The sequence below is a fragment of the Canis lupus genome, chromosome 4 (assembly GCF_011100685.1).
Source record: "Canis lupus familiaris isolate Mischka breed German Shepherd chromosome 4, alternate assembly UU_Cfam_GSD_1.0, whole genome shotgun sequence".
Classification (NCBI taxonomy): Eukaryota; Metazoa; Chordata; class Mammalia; order Carnivora; family Canidae; genus Canis; species Canis lupus.
In genome coordinates, this window is record NC_049225.1 from 15,733,407 (window position 1) to 15,750,601 (window position 17,195).

At 38.0% G+C, this 17,195-nt stretch overlaps 1 protein-coding gene across 5 annotated transcripts in view; it reads right to left on the minus strand.

Moving 5' to 3' along the window:
• Nucleotides 1-526: 526 nt before the first annotated feature.
• Nucleotides 527-17,195, minus strand: part of JMJD1C (jumonji domain containing 1C) — a 322,913-nt gene continuing 306,244 nt past the window's right edge. For all 5 annotated transcript variants that reach the window (XM_038534062.1, XM_038534059.1, XM_038534058.1 and 2 more), the window contains 4 exons: nt 13,316-13,455; nt 11,901-12,077; nt 1,973-2,104; nt 527-1,454 (listed from right to left, as the gene is read on the minus strand). In XM_038534062.1, the coding sequence (XP_038389990.1) occupies nt 1,365-1,454; nt 1,973-2,104; nt 11,901-12,077; nt 13,316-13,455 (539 nt within the window). In that variant the 3' untranslated portion in view covers nt 527-1,364. The remainder of the gene's footprint in view (nt 1,455-1,972; nt 2,105-11,900; nt 12,078-13,315; nt 13,456-17,195) is intronic.

Sequence of the window (17,195 nt, forward strand, 5' to 3'; positions counted from 1 at the left end):
CTTCAAATAGGGCTCTGTGAACCTCAAAGCGACCAGCCAACTGATAAATAGCTATTAAGACCAAGGTTTCAAATTAACTCGAATTACCAAGGTCACAGAGTAAGCAGAACTACTCAACTAGGCTGCTGACGTTAGCCACTTCCCTGCCACTGCTTCCCCCCACCAACAAAATTGTATTACCAGCTATCTCTGCTGTGAAAAACAAACACCTACTTGAAACTGATCACATATGCTCATAATCATGGCTTTTAAAATTCATGTATGGGTTTTTATTTCAATTAAAATGCGTTCATAAATAACAAATGGGAGTTACTCGTAGTCCTTTCTTTAGTTGGGCCACAGGACAATTAAGTTGAGGCACTTATGATGGTTCATAAAATCTGAAGAAAAGTTGGAAACTTCTAAGAGTAAAAGAAATGTTCCAGAAGAGAATGCTGTATTACAAGAAAATGCTAGTAGTCATCATCATGATGAATCCCTAGTATTATGTATGTCATAAGAGGAAGAACAACTCTGGAACAAGCCATTTTTTGATAAAGTCTTTTTAATGGAAAATGTAAAACCCCTTTCAACTTTAATGTACAAAGCCATATGTAACACTTGCACTTTTAACAAATAAAAGCAAGCCAATGTTTTAAAAAAATACATCATTAAATGTATATATGTATATATTTACATAGCATATTAAGTTTAATATTTAGCTTTAAAAGTTCACATAAATTTTACCAAAATGAGACAATTTTAAATAAATTACACCTTTTGAAAATGTTTAATTGTACAGTCAATAGCTTCAACAAAATATTGAAGTGTCCATATTTAGTATCTACTTTATATACTTCATATTTTACAAATTTTACAATTATTTGGCAGTAATTTTCTGATTATGACATGAATGCTGTGCGATTCAGCAATTTCCCAAATGCAGGCAATAGCTGGTGTTTGTGTCCTATTCTCACAGTAACTGTCTCAATGTAGTGAAAAATATCAGTTATTTTAGTAAACTGTACAAGGTCACATTTACACTTGATCAACAATATAGCATAGAATTTTGTGGGTTTTTTTTCCTCAAAAATAAATACATCATTTTAAATCTGGCATTTTCACAAACATCATATACACTATAATACAAAAACAGCTATGAAGTGCTGCTTTTTAAATTTAGCTTGTTTTCATAACTAACATTGAATCACAGGAGTTGTGACATATGCTATACTGCTGCGGTATCAGTAACAAGTAATTACTACAAAAGAGAAATTTCTTGGCACTGATGGTTTTATGAAGCTTAAGTCAATGTGCATACATATCATCGTCTGAGAGTAATTCCAGTTCAACAGCCAAAAAACATCGAACTGGATGGACCACACCTAGTTTTCTTCCATATCCTCTACTTCATCTTCATGTATCTTCAAAGCTCTCACCATTTCCTTGACTGCATGATACAGTATATTTTTAACCTGAAAGAGATGTTGGTATTTCTAATCACTTCAGCTGGAGATAAAGTAACACATGAAGAACTGCTATATTAAAATTTTTTTTTCTTAATGAGAAAAGCCAAATTAAAGAAAAAAAGAGTCAAAGTTAAAAAATGTTAAATTGCAAGTTAGACTAAGGGCCACTAAAACTCATACAATTAAATGCATATTGTTAATCTGTGGTTGTTATCCTAATATGACAATGTAGGCAGTGATCACCTAAGCTGGTTTTTTTTTTTTTTTTTTTTTTATGATAGTTATGAGAGAGAGAGAGAGAGAGAGAGAGAGAGAGGCAGAGACACAGGCAGAGGGAGAAGCAGGCTCCATGCACCGGGAGCCCGACGTGGGATTCGATCCCGGGTCTCCAGGACCGCGCCCTGGGCCAAAGGCAGGCGCTAAACCGCTGCGCCACCCAGGGATCCCCACCTAAGCTGTTCTACGTGCATCCTGTTTATAAAAGGCATGTAGAACAGAAGCTCCTTAGAAAGCTCATTTCTTACCTGTAGTTTATCATCGTAATTGATTTCCTCCTTCAAAAGTCTCAGTTCTTGTGTTAAATGAAATGACTGTACAAGATGTTCTGGAGACACAAAATCTTCAGTTACCTGAATACAGCTGTGAAAATTCTGTACCTATCCCCAAAACAGAAACAATAAAATCTAAATTTTAGGAGGCAGCAATACCACAGAACTTATTTTCTCTAAAACATCAAATGCATTTCAAAGCATAACACCTTATTTTTATGAGAGCTACATCACTGAAAAGCTTTCATGTGGAGACTTTTTCGTAAATGTAAAAGGGATTTTTTTGGTGTTATTAAAAAAAAAGCTAACTGGTAACTATCTGCTTTACCATTCAGTGCAAACAATCTGATGTCTACTGCTGGTCCTTTGGCTTTCACAGCATTTGGGTCATTTCACTGTTAACTTTATTTATTCATTTATTTTTAAATATTTTCTTCTTTTTTTTAAAATTTATTTATGATAGTTACACAGAGAGAGAGAGAGGCAGAGACATAGGCAGAGGGAGAAGCAGGCTCCATGCACCGGGAGCCCGATGTGGGACTTGATCCCGGGTCTCCAGGATCGCGCCCTGGGCCAAAGGCAGGCGCCAAACCGCTGCGCCACCCAGGGATCCCTATTCATTTATTTTTAAAGATTTTATTTATTTGAGAGAGAGAGAGAGAGATCACAAGCAGGGAGAGGAGCAGAGGGGGAAGCAGACTCCCTGCTGAGAAGGGAGCTCAATATGGAACTCGATCCCAAGACCCTAGGATCATGACCTGAGCCAAAGGCAGATACTTAATTGACTGAGCCACCCAGCCATCTTTTTTTTCTAAATATTTATTTTAAAGAGAGAACAAGCATGATAATGGGGGGAAGGGCAGAGGGAGAGGGCAAGAATCTCAAGGAGACTCCTCGCTGAGCATGGCGCCCAACTCAGGTCTTGATTTCACAACCTCGAGATCATGACATGAGCCAAAATCAACTCGGACACTTAATGGACTGAGCCACCCAGGCACCTTCACTGTTAACTTTTACAATAGAAAGTAGATAATGGGGCACCTGGGTGGCTCAGTGGTTGACCGTGCCTTTGGCTCAGGTCAAGATCCTGGAGTCCTGAGACTGAGTCATGAACCGGGCTCCCCAAAGGGAGCGTGGTTCTCCCTCTGCCTCTCTCTGTGTCTCATGAATATATAAATAAATAAAATCTTAAAAAAAAAAAAGGAAATGAAAGCAAAAGAAATGAAATTTAGTTTGTGAGGAACTGTTCTAGACAGATCTATTGCTCACAGGAGTTTTCAAATTATTCTAGTTTTTTTTGTGCCTTTCTTCCAAATTAACCAACGATAATACCTTTAGGCTCCAGTGGCATCAGTACAAGTGTTTTCAATAGTTGTCCCTCCTCTGACTAAATGGTTTTCACAAGAAGCCAGTCAATAGTCTTATGTGTAATTTGTACACCATGTACAAACTGACTCGGTACTTCATTATTTCTTGGAATTGTTTCCTATTCATGTTTAGTATAATGACAGAAAGGACCAAGCTGATCCAATCTGGATTTTATGATGTTCTAGGTTGTCTTCGAATGATATGAAAGGATATCATAAAATTCCTGAGAAAGGAGAAATAACTGAAAACTAAGTGTTTACATTAATTCCATTAAAAAAAATTATTTACTTGGAAGAAAGAGAAGGAGAGGGAGAGAAAGCAGCAGCAGCAGGAGAGGGACAAGCTGACTCCGAACTGAGCACGGAGCCTGACACATGACCCTGAGATCAGGACCTGACTGAAATCAAGAGTTGGACACTTAACCAACTGAGCCACCCAGGTACCCCTACACCAATCCTAATTTTAGTAAGATGAAAGTAAGTTTAATTGGGAGGTACAAGAAGAATATAAGTGAGGAATAGAAGACTGAAAAAATCTAATTTGACAATGGTGTGATGGATTCCAAAGGTGCTGGAATTCTTCCTCTGGGTATGATGTCTGACCTGGACAGCTGCTCAAGCTTGCAGACTTCTTTAAGTCAAGTAATGTCCTTCTACTGACAACTTGGTAGCATAAATAAACATTCTTGGGGCATCTGGGTGGCTCAGTGGTTGAGTGTCTGCCTTTAGCTCAGGTCATGATCCTGGGATCATGATACCCGTTTATCAGGATACCTGCGGGGAGCCTGCTTCTCTCTCTGCCTATGTCTCTCATGAATAAATAAAATCTTAAAAAAAAATTCTCTTCCTTTAATCATTAGGTTGCTGGTTCCTTTGCAGGATGAACATAGTGAGTCCTCACATTCTCAGCACTGCTATACAGTCTCATTGGATCTTTACTATATGTTTCTAGAACAGATGCTCTATTTCACAGAGCAGGAAACTATGGATAAGAACTTCAGTGCCTGTTCCAAGATAAATCAGCCAACAAATGGCAAGCCGAAAGGAACCCAGCTCCTGTAACATCTTGTCGAACAGATGCTGTACGGTCCTATATTAATTCAGTCATACCAGCATACAGCCTCCAGATGTCCTGTCTTGTTACGTCTTTCACTTACGTGAACATGCCCATGGGGATTAAGTCCTTCAAAAGTTCTGGCATGTACCTTTCTTTGAGCATGTCTAGTTCTACTGTTTTAGAATTTGTCTCTTCATCAATATTCTAATTTTGTTCATATGCCATCTTCCTGATTTTCTTTACCAGTTTCCTTTAGCTCTTTTTTTTTTTTTTTTTTTTTTTTGACAGTTTAAAAAAAAATCCAGACATTTAATAAGCATTCGGCAGGGAGTTAGCCAAGGTGAATCCTCATCAGGTCCTTTAGCTCTTTGAGCACATTTAAGACAGTTGACTTCAAAAAAAAATAAAATAAAAAAAATAAAAGGCTGTTGACTTCAAGTCTATGTCTAGTAAGTCCAATGTCTGGACTTCCTAAAAGACAGTTTTTGCTGACTGTTTTCCCCTATGTTTTTTTTTTTTTTTTTTAATGATAGTCACATAGAGGGGAGAGAGAGAGAGAGAGGCAGAGACATAGGCAGAGGGAGAAGCAGAGGGAGAAGCAGGCTCCACGCACCGGGAGCCTGACGTGGGATTCGATCCCGGGTCTCCAGGATCGCGCCCTGGGCCAAAGGCAGGCGCCAAACCGCTGCGCCACCCAGGGATCCCGACTGTTTTCCCCTATGAATAGGCATACTGTATGGCTTCCATTTGTCTTACAACTTTTTGCTGAAAACTGGACACCTGAACATTATAATGTGGCTACTGGAAATAAGATTCTTTTTCTGCCTCAGGGTTTGCTGCTGATTGTCGGACAAGGCCTTAGTCATACATTTCTTTCGTGACTTTTCCACACTATTCTTGCAGACTGTGTTCTTTGTTGGGTGTGATCACTGAAGTCTGTTATCTCAGTGGTCAGCCAGTGACCTGTCAGAGATTTCCTTAACTGTCCCAAATCAGCTGCCCTTTTCTTCACTGAATAGTCCTCGATTGATGTAACTTTGGATTAGATTCCACAGTTCTAGAAAAGTTGATTCTGTCAGTTTTTGCCAGTTCATGGTTATTTTAAAATCACTTTTGAACTGTGACTTTTATTAGTGCTTAAAAATGCTATGATACTTTCTAATGACCTCAACCTGATAGATTTTGCTTAAAGGCTTACAGGTTAGTTTGAAGAGACAAGGTTTAGTGTTAAAAGCAGAACCTTTTTTAACTTCTCATTCTACTTAATACCTTTTTCTGGCCATCTATGAGTCAATTACATTTTACTCCTTTGACAAACTGTCTTATTCATACTTGCCTATGGGATCAATTGTAATCATAAATAGGAAATGTTTAGAAAATGTAACTCTTTGTGTTCACAGTAGGAAGGCTATTATATCTTGACACAGTCACTGTGGTATACATAGTGACTAAGAGTAAAAGGTTTTGGGATGCCTGGGTGGCTCAGAGGTTGTCTGCCCTCAGCTCAGGGTGTGGTCCCGGAGTCTAGGGATCGAATCCCACATCGGGCTCTCCTTGAGGAGCCTGCTTCTCACTCTGTGTCTCTGTCTCTCTCTCTCTGTGTCTCTCATGAAGAAACAAAATCTTAAAAAAAAAAAAAAAAAAAAAAAGTGAAAGGTTTTGCCAAAGTCCTTTTAGCATTATGAATGCAGAGAATTCACAACTTAGGAGTATTATAAACTCACTATGAGGGATCCCTGGGTGGCGCAGCGGTTTGGCGCCTGCCTTTGGCCCAGGGCATGATCCTGGAGACCCAGGATCGAATCCCACATCGGGCTCCCGGTGCATGGAGCCTGCTTCTCCCTCTGCCTGTGTCTCTGCCTCTCTCTCTCGCTCTCTTTGTGACTATCATAAATAAATGCAAATTAAAAAAAAATAAAATAAAATAAACTCACTATGAATGACCAAACATGATTAAGATAAACAGCTAAGGACAAATTTATCATAAAGATTTTGTGGCAGGGTCCCTGGGTGGCTCAGTTAAGTGGCTGCTTTTGGACCAGGTCATGATCTGCAGGGTCCTGGGATTGAGCCCCATGTTGGGCTCTCTGATCACTGGGGAGCCTCCTTCTTTTCTGCCCCTTCCCCTCTCCCCACTCATACTCTAATAAATAACTAAAATCTTTAAAAAAAAAAAAAAAAAAGAAGATGATTTTGTGTTTTTTTTTTGTTTGTTTTAAATTGTTGCTGTTTAAAATGAAGGCCACTGGGGAACCTGGGTGGCTCAGTCAGTTTCTGCCTTTGGCTCTGGTCATATCTTAGGGTCCTGGGATCGAGTTCCCTGTCAGGCTCTCTGCTCAGTGGTTAATCTGCTTCTCCCTCTGCCTCTGCCCTCCCCCCTGCTCATGCTCTCTCTCAAATAAATAAAATCTTCAAAACAAACCAAAAAATATGAATGAATGAATGAATGAATGAATGAATGAATGAATGCCACTGAGAACATCAGGTATTAGAGCTAAGACAAAGTAAATCCTGGAGGTCAGGGTCCACTTGCTCCATCTAGTGATACACTAGGGTTTCACAGATACACTCTGTGATGTGTGGCAAACATCAAAAAATGTTAAAGATTAAACCTGCAATTGTAGAGTAGTTCTTTTTTTTTTAATATTATATATTTACTTATTCATGAGAGAGAGAGAGAGAGAGAGAGAGAGGCAGAGACACAGGCAGAGGGAGAAGCAGGCTCCATGCAGGGAGCCCAACGCGGGATTTGAGTCAAAGGCAGATGCCTAACCACTGAGACACCCAGGCATCCATTCTTAATATATATGGAGGGTTGTGGCTACTCAGTGTGGGTACTCAAGGTACTCCCTGCTGACAAACCAAAGAATACAATGTATCATCTGGTCAAAACCATTTTTTGATAGGTGCCTTGGGTTTGCAAGGACTTCCCTATCTGCCAATGGTTCTTGAAGCATGGTCCTCAGAGAGTAAACAAAAGCATTACCTGGGGACTTGTTAGAAAATGTAAAATTTCATGTTCTTCCTCAGACCCACTGAATCAAAAATTCTGGTGGTTGGGTCCAGCAATCTGTTTTATCAAACCTTCTAGGAAATTCTGATGTATGCTAACACACGAGAAGTACTAACTTAAGAGTTCTGGTTGATTTTAAGAGCTACCTATAGTATATTGGAAGTGAAGTCATCAATGAAGTTTTCAGGACCTCTAAGAACTAAGTTGTAAATAATCATACATCTCAAATTCAAGTTAATACTGTGAACAGAGAGTTCTTACTTCCTTTTAATTCTCTCAAAACTACATGATCATCACTTCTGAGTCATGGACAACACCCTCTTTACAGAGTACAAATAACCATGTGTCATTATCACACCACATAAGGAAAAGACAAATTTTTGTGCTTATAGCTGGCAATTTTATGCCAAATATGTAGCAGAGTGGTCTTGGAACACTGAGCAAGTTAGTAGCAGAGCTCAAAATAGAATTTGCCAGTCTAGGTTATACATGCTGCTTCAGTATATTTAAGTATAACATCTTTTATACTCTAGAAATCTATGATGAAATTTGCTCTCTAGAATCTAAGTGATATTCCTATGTATCTCAAAAGAAAACATATTGTTCTATGTACTCATGTCTATAGTCATAATCGAAAGTTAGAATCCAACCTACGTAAACTTTCCTGAAGTAGCCAGAGAAGACACATCCAGGAAAAGGCTAAAATTTACATGTTTGTACAAAGAGCACAATATATATAAATTACGTAAAGTCATAACTTTGTTTTTATCTATACATGTGTGAAATGTTGTACAGGAGAACATATTTTCAGGCTGTCAGGACTTACAAATATTTAAGTGCATTATTCTAAACATAGGAGAAAGCAATGAAAAAAAACCAGAAAACTCTGTCTTCATGAACCTTATATTCCAGTGGGGATTAAAAGACAATAAACAAAGCAAATAAATTATGAGTAATGTCAGGAGGTGATGATCAAAATGGAGGAGAATAAAGCAGGGAAGATGACTGGGAATCGGAAGACACAATTTGCACTTTTAAACTAGGGTGTTAGGGAAGACCTCACTGAGGAAGGTGACATTTGAATAAACAAACTTTAAAGAATGTGAAGAAGCAAGTCTTATTACAGATATCTGAAAAAAAGAATTCCAGGCTAAAGGATTAGTAAGCACAATGGCCCTGGAGTGGAAACCTGCATGGTGTATGTGAAAACCATAGATAGGGCAGGGTGGCCAGGGAGAAGGAAGGAAAGCAGTGAAGGGGGTAGTTTATGTGTGTACACATGAGGGCATGGACAAGATACAAATGCAGATCATTTAGGGCCTTGTAAAGCTTTGAGCAGTGTTATGTGAGCTAAACTTTTTAAAAGGATCACTCTGCCTACTATTTTGAGAACACATGGTCTCTCCCCATACAAAAGCAGTGGCAGACAGACATGTACATGGCATAGAATCTCTGTGGTAAACAGTGAATGCTTCTGAAGGAGGGGAACAGAGGGCAAAGGTGAGAAAAAGATCGAATTTTTACTGTGAATCCTTTTGTACTATTTGGATTCTTAAAAATCATATAACTGTATTACATTTCAAAATAAAAATTATTTGAAAATAGTCTTTTCAATAGATAGTACTAAGAAAAACTAAACTTAAACTATTCATATGTAAAAAAAAATTCGAACCTTGGTCCATACTTTGCTCTATGTACAGAAATTAACTAAAAAGGAATTACAGATCTAAATTTAAGACTAACAACAATAAAGCTTCTAGAAGAAAATGTAAGAGAAAATGTTTGTGATCTTGAGCTAGGCAGTAACTATGAGTATACAACAATAAAAGTCTGATACATAAAAGAAAAAATTGATCACCTGAACTTCATCAAAATTAAAACACTGCTCTTTGGAAGACACCATTAAGCAAATGTTAAGGACAAGTCACAGTTCAGGAGAATATCAGATAAAGAGCTTATAAAGTAGAGTAGTTAAGAACACTACTCAAAACTCAGTAAGAAAAATGAACCCCCCCCAAAGAAAACCTAACTGCAAAAATGTATAAAATACTTGAACACAAAGATTTACCAAAATAGATATGTAGATGATGGCAAATCAGCACATGAAAAGATGCTAAACATAGTTATTAAGAAAGAGTAAACTGAAACTACAATGTGATACCAATGCACACTTATTCATATGCTTAAAAACAATACTGCCAATAAGCAGAGGAAATGGAACTCATATAGATTACTTTGGGGAATAGAAAATGATATGACTTTAGAGAACCACCTGGCAGGTTCTTATAAAGTTAATCATACATTTATTATATGACCAGGAAATTCCATTACTTGGTATTTATCCAACTGAAATAAAAACTGATGTTCATAGAAAAACCTGTATGATGGGGAGCTTGGATGGCTCAGTTGGTTAACTGTCTGCCTTCAGCTCAGGTCATGATCCCAGGGTCCTGGGATTGAGCCCCCAGTGTCGGGCTCCCTGTTTTTCCCTCCCTCTGCTCCCCCTGCTCCTGCTATCTCGAATAAATAAAATCTTTAAAAAGAAAAACCTGTATGCAAATGTTTTTGGTGGCTTTACCTATTATTGTCCCAGCCTAGAAACCACCGAACGTTCTTTGACTGGTGAATGGCTTAAAAAAACTGTTACATTTATACAATGAACAACTAGCCAGCAATTAAAAAGATCCAACTACTGGTATATCGAACATGGATGAATCTCAAATGTTTTATATGGTGAATAAGAAAAGTTAGACTCAAAAGCTACATATTCTATGACATTCAATAAAGGCAGAACTACAGGAGAAAAACATAAGCAGTTGTAGGAATGTCAGATGGAAAAACAAAAAAGGAATGTCAGATGGGAGAAGCTGAGTAAAAAAGGGCAGTAGGGAATTTTTAAGAGTGATGGAAGTGTTTGATATTTTGTTGTGTTGTTACCTAATGATATATTAGTCAAAACTTGGAGAACTGTGCACTGAAATTATACCTCTGTTTAAAAAACTGCACCGGTTTAACTTTAAGAAAATAGATATTGAGGCAGCCCAGGTGGCTCAGTGGTTTAGTGCCGCCTTCAGCCCAGGGTGTGATCCTGGAGACCTGGGATCGAGTCCCACGTTGTGCTCACTGCATGGAGCCTGCCTCTCTCTGCCTGTGTCTCTGTGTCTCATGAATAAATAAATAAAATCTTAAAAAAAAATAGATACTGGATAAATTAAATATGTAAGGCTTTTCAAGGGAACTTATCTTGTATTATCAAAGAATTCTTTCTATTTACAAAAAGATTAATGTACCATTTTCTTAAATGCTATCTGATATGTAGAAATGAAAAATTCAGCCCTGAGTTTGACATATTAAAAACTAAGCAACTATTATCACTTAAGCAATATTTGTGCTATTATATACTGGTGTCACAATGCTCAACAGGCAGTAATTGCTTATGTAGTTACATAAAATGTGGAAATCATTCCTTGATAAAAGTACATAGATCAGATACATCTCAATTACTAGGTGGTAGGAAAGGTGAAGAACCAACTCTGAAGTGAACTAACATTTGGGGTTCTGGGTTTCCTCTCCATACTCTGTTACTATGAGGGCTAAGCTGGTCTGTGGTAGCTGCAGTCTATTTATAGGAATCCACTGTATGTTCTTAATCCAATCCTCCATGCCCACTATCTATTCCATGCCATTTTCCCAGGTGCCACATAGTTAAGCCACAGCAACAAAGACAATGTGTTTATTTTTGTTTTTAAATGTTACAGATCAACAGCTATAAAAATTATGTATCATCTTTCTTTGGACATGCTATTGCTATGTTGGCAAACTAATAAGGCGAGAGTTTACACTAAAAGCCTGAATTATGGAATGGTTTAGCTGACACTTCATTCTGCTCAATTTGGTGCCTTAGAAAATGTGTGATCTCTTAAGTCTTAATTCTTAAGTGTTAAGTCTCACTTCTGAGAACTGAATATATAGTATCTCTTATTTCTCCCTTAAGTCTTAAAAATGAGATTTTAATCCACTAAACCAGAAACAATACAAAAATGGAAATTTGGCTCACACTGAAACAATTTTAAGTTCTCAAAGCATTTAATTACGTCCGATCTCTTCAAGCACTGGAAAGCTATTTTCGTGATTTCTTAATGAAAGCAAATTGGGTGCGGGTCATTCTCTTATCAGAACAATTTCTTTTTTTAAAAAAATTTTTTAAATTAATTAATTTATTTATGATAGTCACAGAGAGAGAGAGAGAGAGAGAGAGAGAGAGAGAGGCAGAGACACAGGCAGAGGGAGAAGCAGGCTCCATGCACTGGGAGCCTGATGTGGGACTCAATCCCGGGTCTCCAGGATTGCGCCCTGTGCCAAAGGCAGGCACCAAACCGCTGCGCCACCCAGGGATCCCCAACAATTTCTTTTTCAGAATTGGTTCCTTCAAGTAACAGATGTGTGAGAAGTTAAGTGTTTACGTACCTGATGAAGTGCTCCTGCTGGTAAGACAATGGCATCACCAAGGAATTGAATAAGAGTACAGGTTCTGACTCCATATTCCTCAAGTAGTCTTTGGCGGAGCTTTTTGTTCACATACCAACTTTGGTCACGTATTGGATCGTGTTCTGGTAGAACTTCAAGGCCCTGTTCTTTTGAAATCTGCAATATGGATTAAAATTAAAATATATACCTCAATTTTAAGTAAGGGAAATGGTAAATCCTGTTTGGTTATATTTCAATTTTCTTTACAATAACCATCTTTTATTCTTAGAATCTTATGGAACAATGTATGCACTTAAGTTAAATAATATTCTACAACAATTGGAAAAGCCAAAGGATATTAAAACAATATTGCGCATTGAGATGCTGTTAATAAAGTGAGTCATACTACTACCTCCTCACCTCTTCCATCCACCAGAAAGTTACCAACCATCTGGTTTCTTCTTTATGATTGTTTCAAAAGCATAGCACAGAGATTAGGAAAAGCTCAGGTTTAATAGCTTCTTTTTTCCCCCAAAGCCAAACTATCTGTATGGACTTCTTCTTAAAACACTTCCTGATCTTGCCTTTTTTAAAAATGTAGTACAAAATGTAGGTAAATGGTGCTAACCTTCTAACCTTTGACAAGTCAATTTCAAGGGATCCTTTTACAAACCAGTGCAATAATCATTCTGCTTTTAAGAAGCATAATTTACAATATTTTAAAATTAAAATATTGATAGGTATTCTGGGATAAGATAGTAGGTACAGAGCTATAGCTCCTTCACTTCATACTGAACAGAGACAAACCTTAAATCCATTCTGATGGAAAATTAAGTATATAATAAAATCAGCAGTGATAGTCCCTTACAAGAAATCCCTGTAATTGCATGTTTAGTAAATATCTGAGCAAAAGGTTGAACTAATTATTCCAAATTCATGTCACTTTCAGTGTCTAACTAAAAAGTACAATTACTAAAATTTCAGTCTATTCAAATATATACAGCAATTGATGTGGCAGCAATTGGCAGCCTATGTCAAAAGCCAAAAAAAAGAAAGGTCCTACACCTTGTTTAGATGTTTCTAAGACATACTAGTTTTTATATCCTGTAATTTTCACCACATTTCACCAAGGGTAACACCTGACTCATCAACAGTTTAGTTCTTCACTATAAGAAGATAGGGATCATTAGCAACTGAAAGAAGTTGCCATTCAAATACCTCAACATGAAATGGGCTTTAAAAGGAACAAAAGAAAGGAGCTTTTGACTTTCAACAATAGTAAGAAGTCCCCTCCTTTTCTGAAGTAAAACTATTTAATGATCTTATATTCCTGAATGCTAAATGAAGCTCCAGTAAAAATTACAAAGTCCTTGCTCAAGGTAAAGAAAGAAACTATTTGCAACCTAAATGTATACCTTTTGAAGAAATTCCCTTATCTTATCAATGTCTTTCCCTGCATAAATATGCCACAGAGCACCAGGTATTTCACTTGAGTCCTTCAATCGTTTTCTTAAAATGTCATCCAAATCTTCTTCCTCAAATTTCTTGAGTATTCCTGAAACATAGGAGAGTATTTTCAAATTGGTCAATAAAGACCCCAGAAAGCCAAGTGTCCTAGAATTGATCTATCAGAACAGCACAGTGCCTAACTAGATCAGGACTCTTAAAGAGGAGGTACACTCAGTTAAACTGCTATAGAATGGAAAACACCGACCATGTGTAACAAGGGACAGAGTAACAGGAATTCTCCCAGATCATTTGTTTTCTGCAAATCAAGGAACAAGATAAAAACTTTGAGGGTTTCTAACTCAAACTTCACCAACTTTCTTCCTGTCCCAAGGGTGTGGTTCTAACAATGATTTGTACTCATACAGCATTTCATAACTTACAAAAGACTTTCATAACCACAACTAACTACTTAGTAAAGCAGGCAAGGATCATAACCTCTATTTTACTTTTTATTTTGGGGAGGGCAGGCAGAGGGAGGAGGAGAAATAGAATCCCAAGCAGGCCCCAGCTCAGTGTGGAGCCCGGCACAGGGCTCGATTTCATGACCCTGAGATCATGACCTGAGTGGAAACCAAGAGTTGGATGTTTAACTGACTGGGTCACTCACGTGCCCCAACTACAGCGAATATTTTAAAGGAATGTTCTTTTGAGAGTCAAAGAAATTTATTGCTTGCTACAAAGAATACATCAGGTGTTTCCTAATTTGTAACAGTAAATTCTTTTTTATGTTTAAAGTTGATTGCAAGGATTTTTTTTTAAAGATTTTATTTAGGGGATCCCTGGGTGGCTCAGCAGTTTAGCGCCTGCCTTTGGCCCAGGGCATGATCCTGGAGTCCTGGGATCAAGTCCCACATCAGGCTCCCTGCATGGAGCCTGCTTCTCCCTCTTCCTGTGTCTCTGCCTCGCTCTCCCTTTCTGTGTCTCCCATGAATAAATAAATAAAATCTTAAAAAAAAAAAAATTTTATTTATTTATTCATGAAAGACACTGAGAGAGGCAGAGACATAGGCAGAGGGAGAAGCAAGCAAGGATTTCTTTACTTGACATTAAGTGTTTACAATGTATGCCAGACACTGTTGTAGAATGTTGGGGATTAGAGCTAAACAAAGACCCAGTTAAGACTTCACAGAGGAAAATAGAGTATTAATAAATGTAGCAAAATAAACAAAAAAACCACAGTGAGGTAAATGCAATCACAGGAGTACGAAAGGTACACAAAGACTGGTTCAGTTCTCAAATGTTATGTATTAACAAAATTATAAACTGGCAACCTCAGAATGATTTCCCCCCACTTTTTTTTTCTTTAAATTTTACTGCTCTGTGAATTACAAAAAGGGAGGAGGGGTGGGACACCTGAGTGACTCGGTTAAGTGTTTGCCTTCAGCTCAGGTCATGGTCTCAGGGTCCTGGGATTGAGCCCCACATCAGCTCCCTGCTCAATGGGGAGTTTGCTTCTCCCTCTCCCTATGCCACTCCCCATTACTCATGGTCTCTCTCTCAAATTAAAAAAAAAAAAAAAAAAAAAAAAAAAGACGGGATTATTGGGGAAGAGAAAGTTTAGGCCTCTAGAGGGAGAAGACAGTATGAGCTACACTTTGAAGGTATTTGCCAGGGAGACAAGGAGGTATGAGAGCCATTATAGGTGAAGGAAAAAGCACATGCTTTAAGTAGGTCAGTATTTCTTGGGGTGTTTTAAACATTAACCCTAAAACACTTTCTTTTATGATATCTATAAAGAAATGCAAAAATCTTTAGATAAAGACAGCCATGGATTAAAATGATGAATGTTTTCTCAAAAGACCAAATCCTACATTACAAACGAGGGATGGGAGGTGAGCAGAACCGAAAATTGATAATGAAGTCTCAGGCTTTAAGGACATGAAAGACTAATAGAGGAGAAAAACAGGTATAATTTCTGTATTTTAGAATACATGCTATAGGGGTTGAACAAGTACAATGAGGTACAAAAGAGATAATTAACTCTGTGTCATCGCAGGCTTTGAAAAAATAAGCAATTTGAACCATAAGTCACACATTTTTGTTTTAGAGCTGGGACTACAACCTAACTGTGCCTAACTCTCAAATTCTTGGGAGTAGGGGAGGCAAAGAGTTTATCAATTATAATCAAGTGTCAATTTAGGAAGCTGAGAAACATATAAAAATGAGTTTCTAGTTTTGGGGGAATTTAGGTTGTGTTTTACAGAAGCTGTCAAATACTGTGAATACTATAGGAACCCTCATGTCCTCAGCACCAAATCATTAAGCTTTAGATGCATTCTTGGCTTTAGATAAAGAACTGGTGATGGAACCCAGGGCAATATACACGTTTAATGCAATCCCTATCAAAATACCATGGACTTTCTTCAGAGAGTTAGAACAAATTATTTTAAGATTTGTGTGGAATCAGAAAAGACCCCGAATAGCCAGGGGAATTTTAAAAAAGAAAACCATATCTGGGGGCATCACAATGCCAGATTTCAGGTTGTACTACAAAGCTGTGGTCATCAAGACAGTGTGGTACTGGCACAATAACAGACACATAGATCAATGGAACAGAATAGAGAATCCAGAAGTTGACCCTGAACTTTATGGGCAACTAATATTCGATAAAGGAGGAAAGACTATCCATTGGAAGAAAGACAGTCTCTTCAATAAATGGTGCTGGGAAAATTGGACATCCACATGCAGAAGAATGAAACTAGACCACTCTCTTTCACCATATACAAAGATAAACTCAAAATGCATGAAAGATCTAAATGTGAGACAAGATTCCATCAAAATCCTAGAGAAGAACACAGGCAACACCCTTTTTGAACTCGGCCATAGTAACTTCTTGCAAGATACATCCACGAAGGCAAAAGAAACAAAAGCAAAAATGAACTATTGGGACTTCAAGATAAGAAGCTTTTGCACAGCAAAGGATACAGTCCACAAAACTCAAAGACAACCTACAGAATGGGAGAAGATATTTGCAAATGACATATCAGATAAAGGGCTAGTTTCCAAGATCTATAAAGAACTTATTAAACTCAACACCAAAGAAACAAACAATCCAATCATGAAATGGGCAAAAGATATGAACAGAAATCTCACAGAGGAAGACACAGACATGGCCAACATGCATATGAGAAAATGCTCTGCATCACTTGCCACCAGGGAAATACAAATCAAAACCACAATGAGATACCACCTCACACCAGTGAGAATGGGGAAAATTAACAAGGCAGGAAACAACAAATGTTGGAGAGGATGCGGAGAAAAGGGAACCCTCATACACTGTTGGTGGGAATGTGAACTGGTGCAGCCACTCTGGAAAACTGTGTGGAGGTTCCTCAAACAGTTAAAAATATACCTGCCCTACGACCCAGCAATTGCACTGTTGGGGATTTACCCCAAAGATACAAATGCAATGAAACGCCGGGACACCTGCACCCTGATGTTTATAGCAGCAATGGCCACGATAGCCAAACTGTGGAAGGAGCCTCGGTGTCCAACGAAAGATGAATGGATAAAGAAGATGTGGTTTATGTATACAATGGAATATTACTCAGCTATTAGAAATGACAAATACCCACCATTTGCTTCAACGTGGATGGAACTGGAGGGTATTATGCTGAGTGAAGTAAGCCAGTCGGAGAAGGACAAACATTATATGTTCTCATTCATTTGGGGAATATAAATAATAGTGAAAGGGAATATAAGGGAAGGGAGAAGAAATGTGTGGGAAATATCAGAAAGGGAGACAGAACATAAAGACTGCTAACTCTGGGAAACGAACTAGGGGTG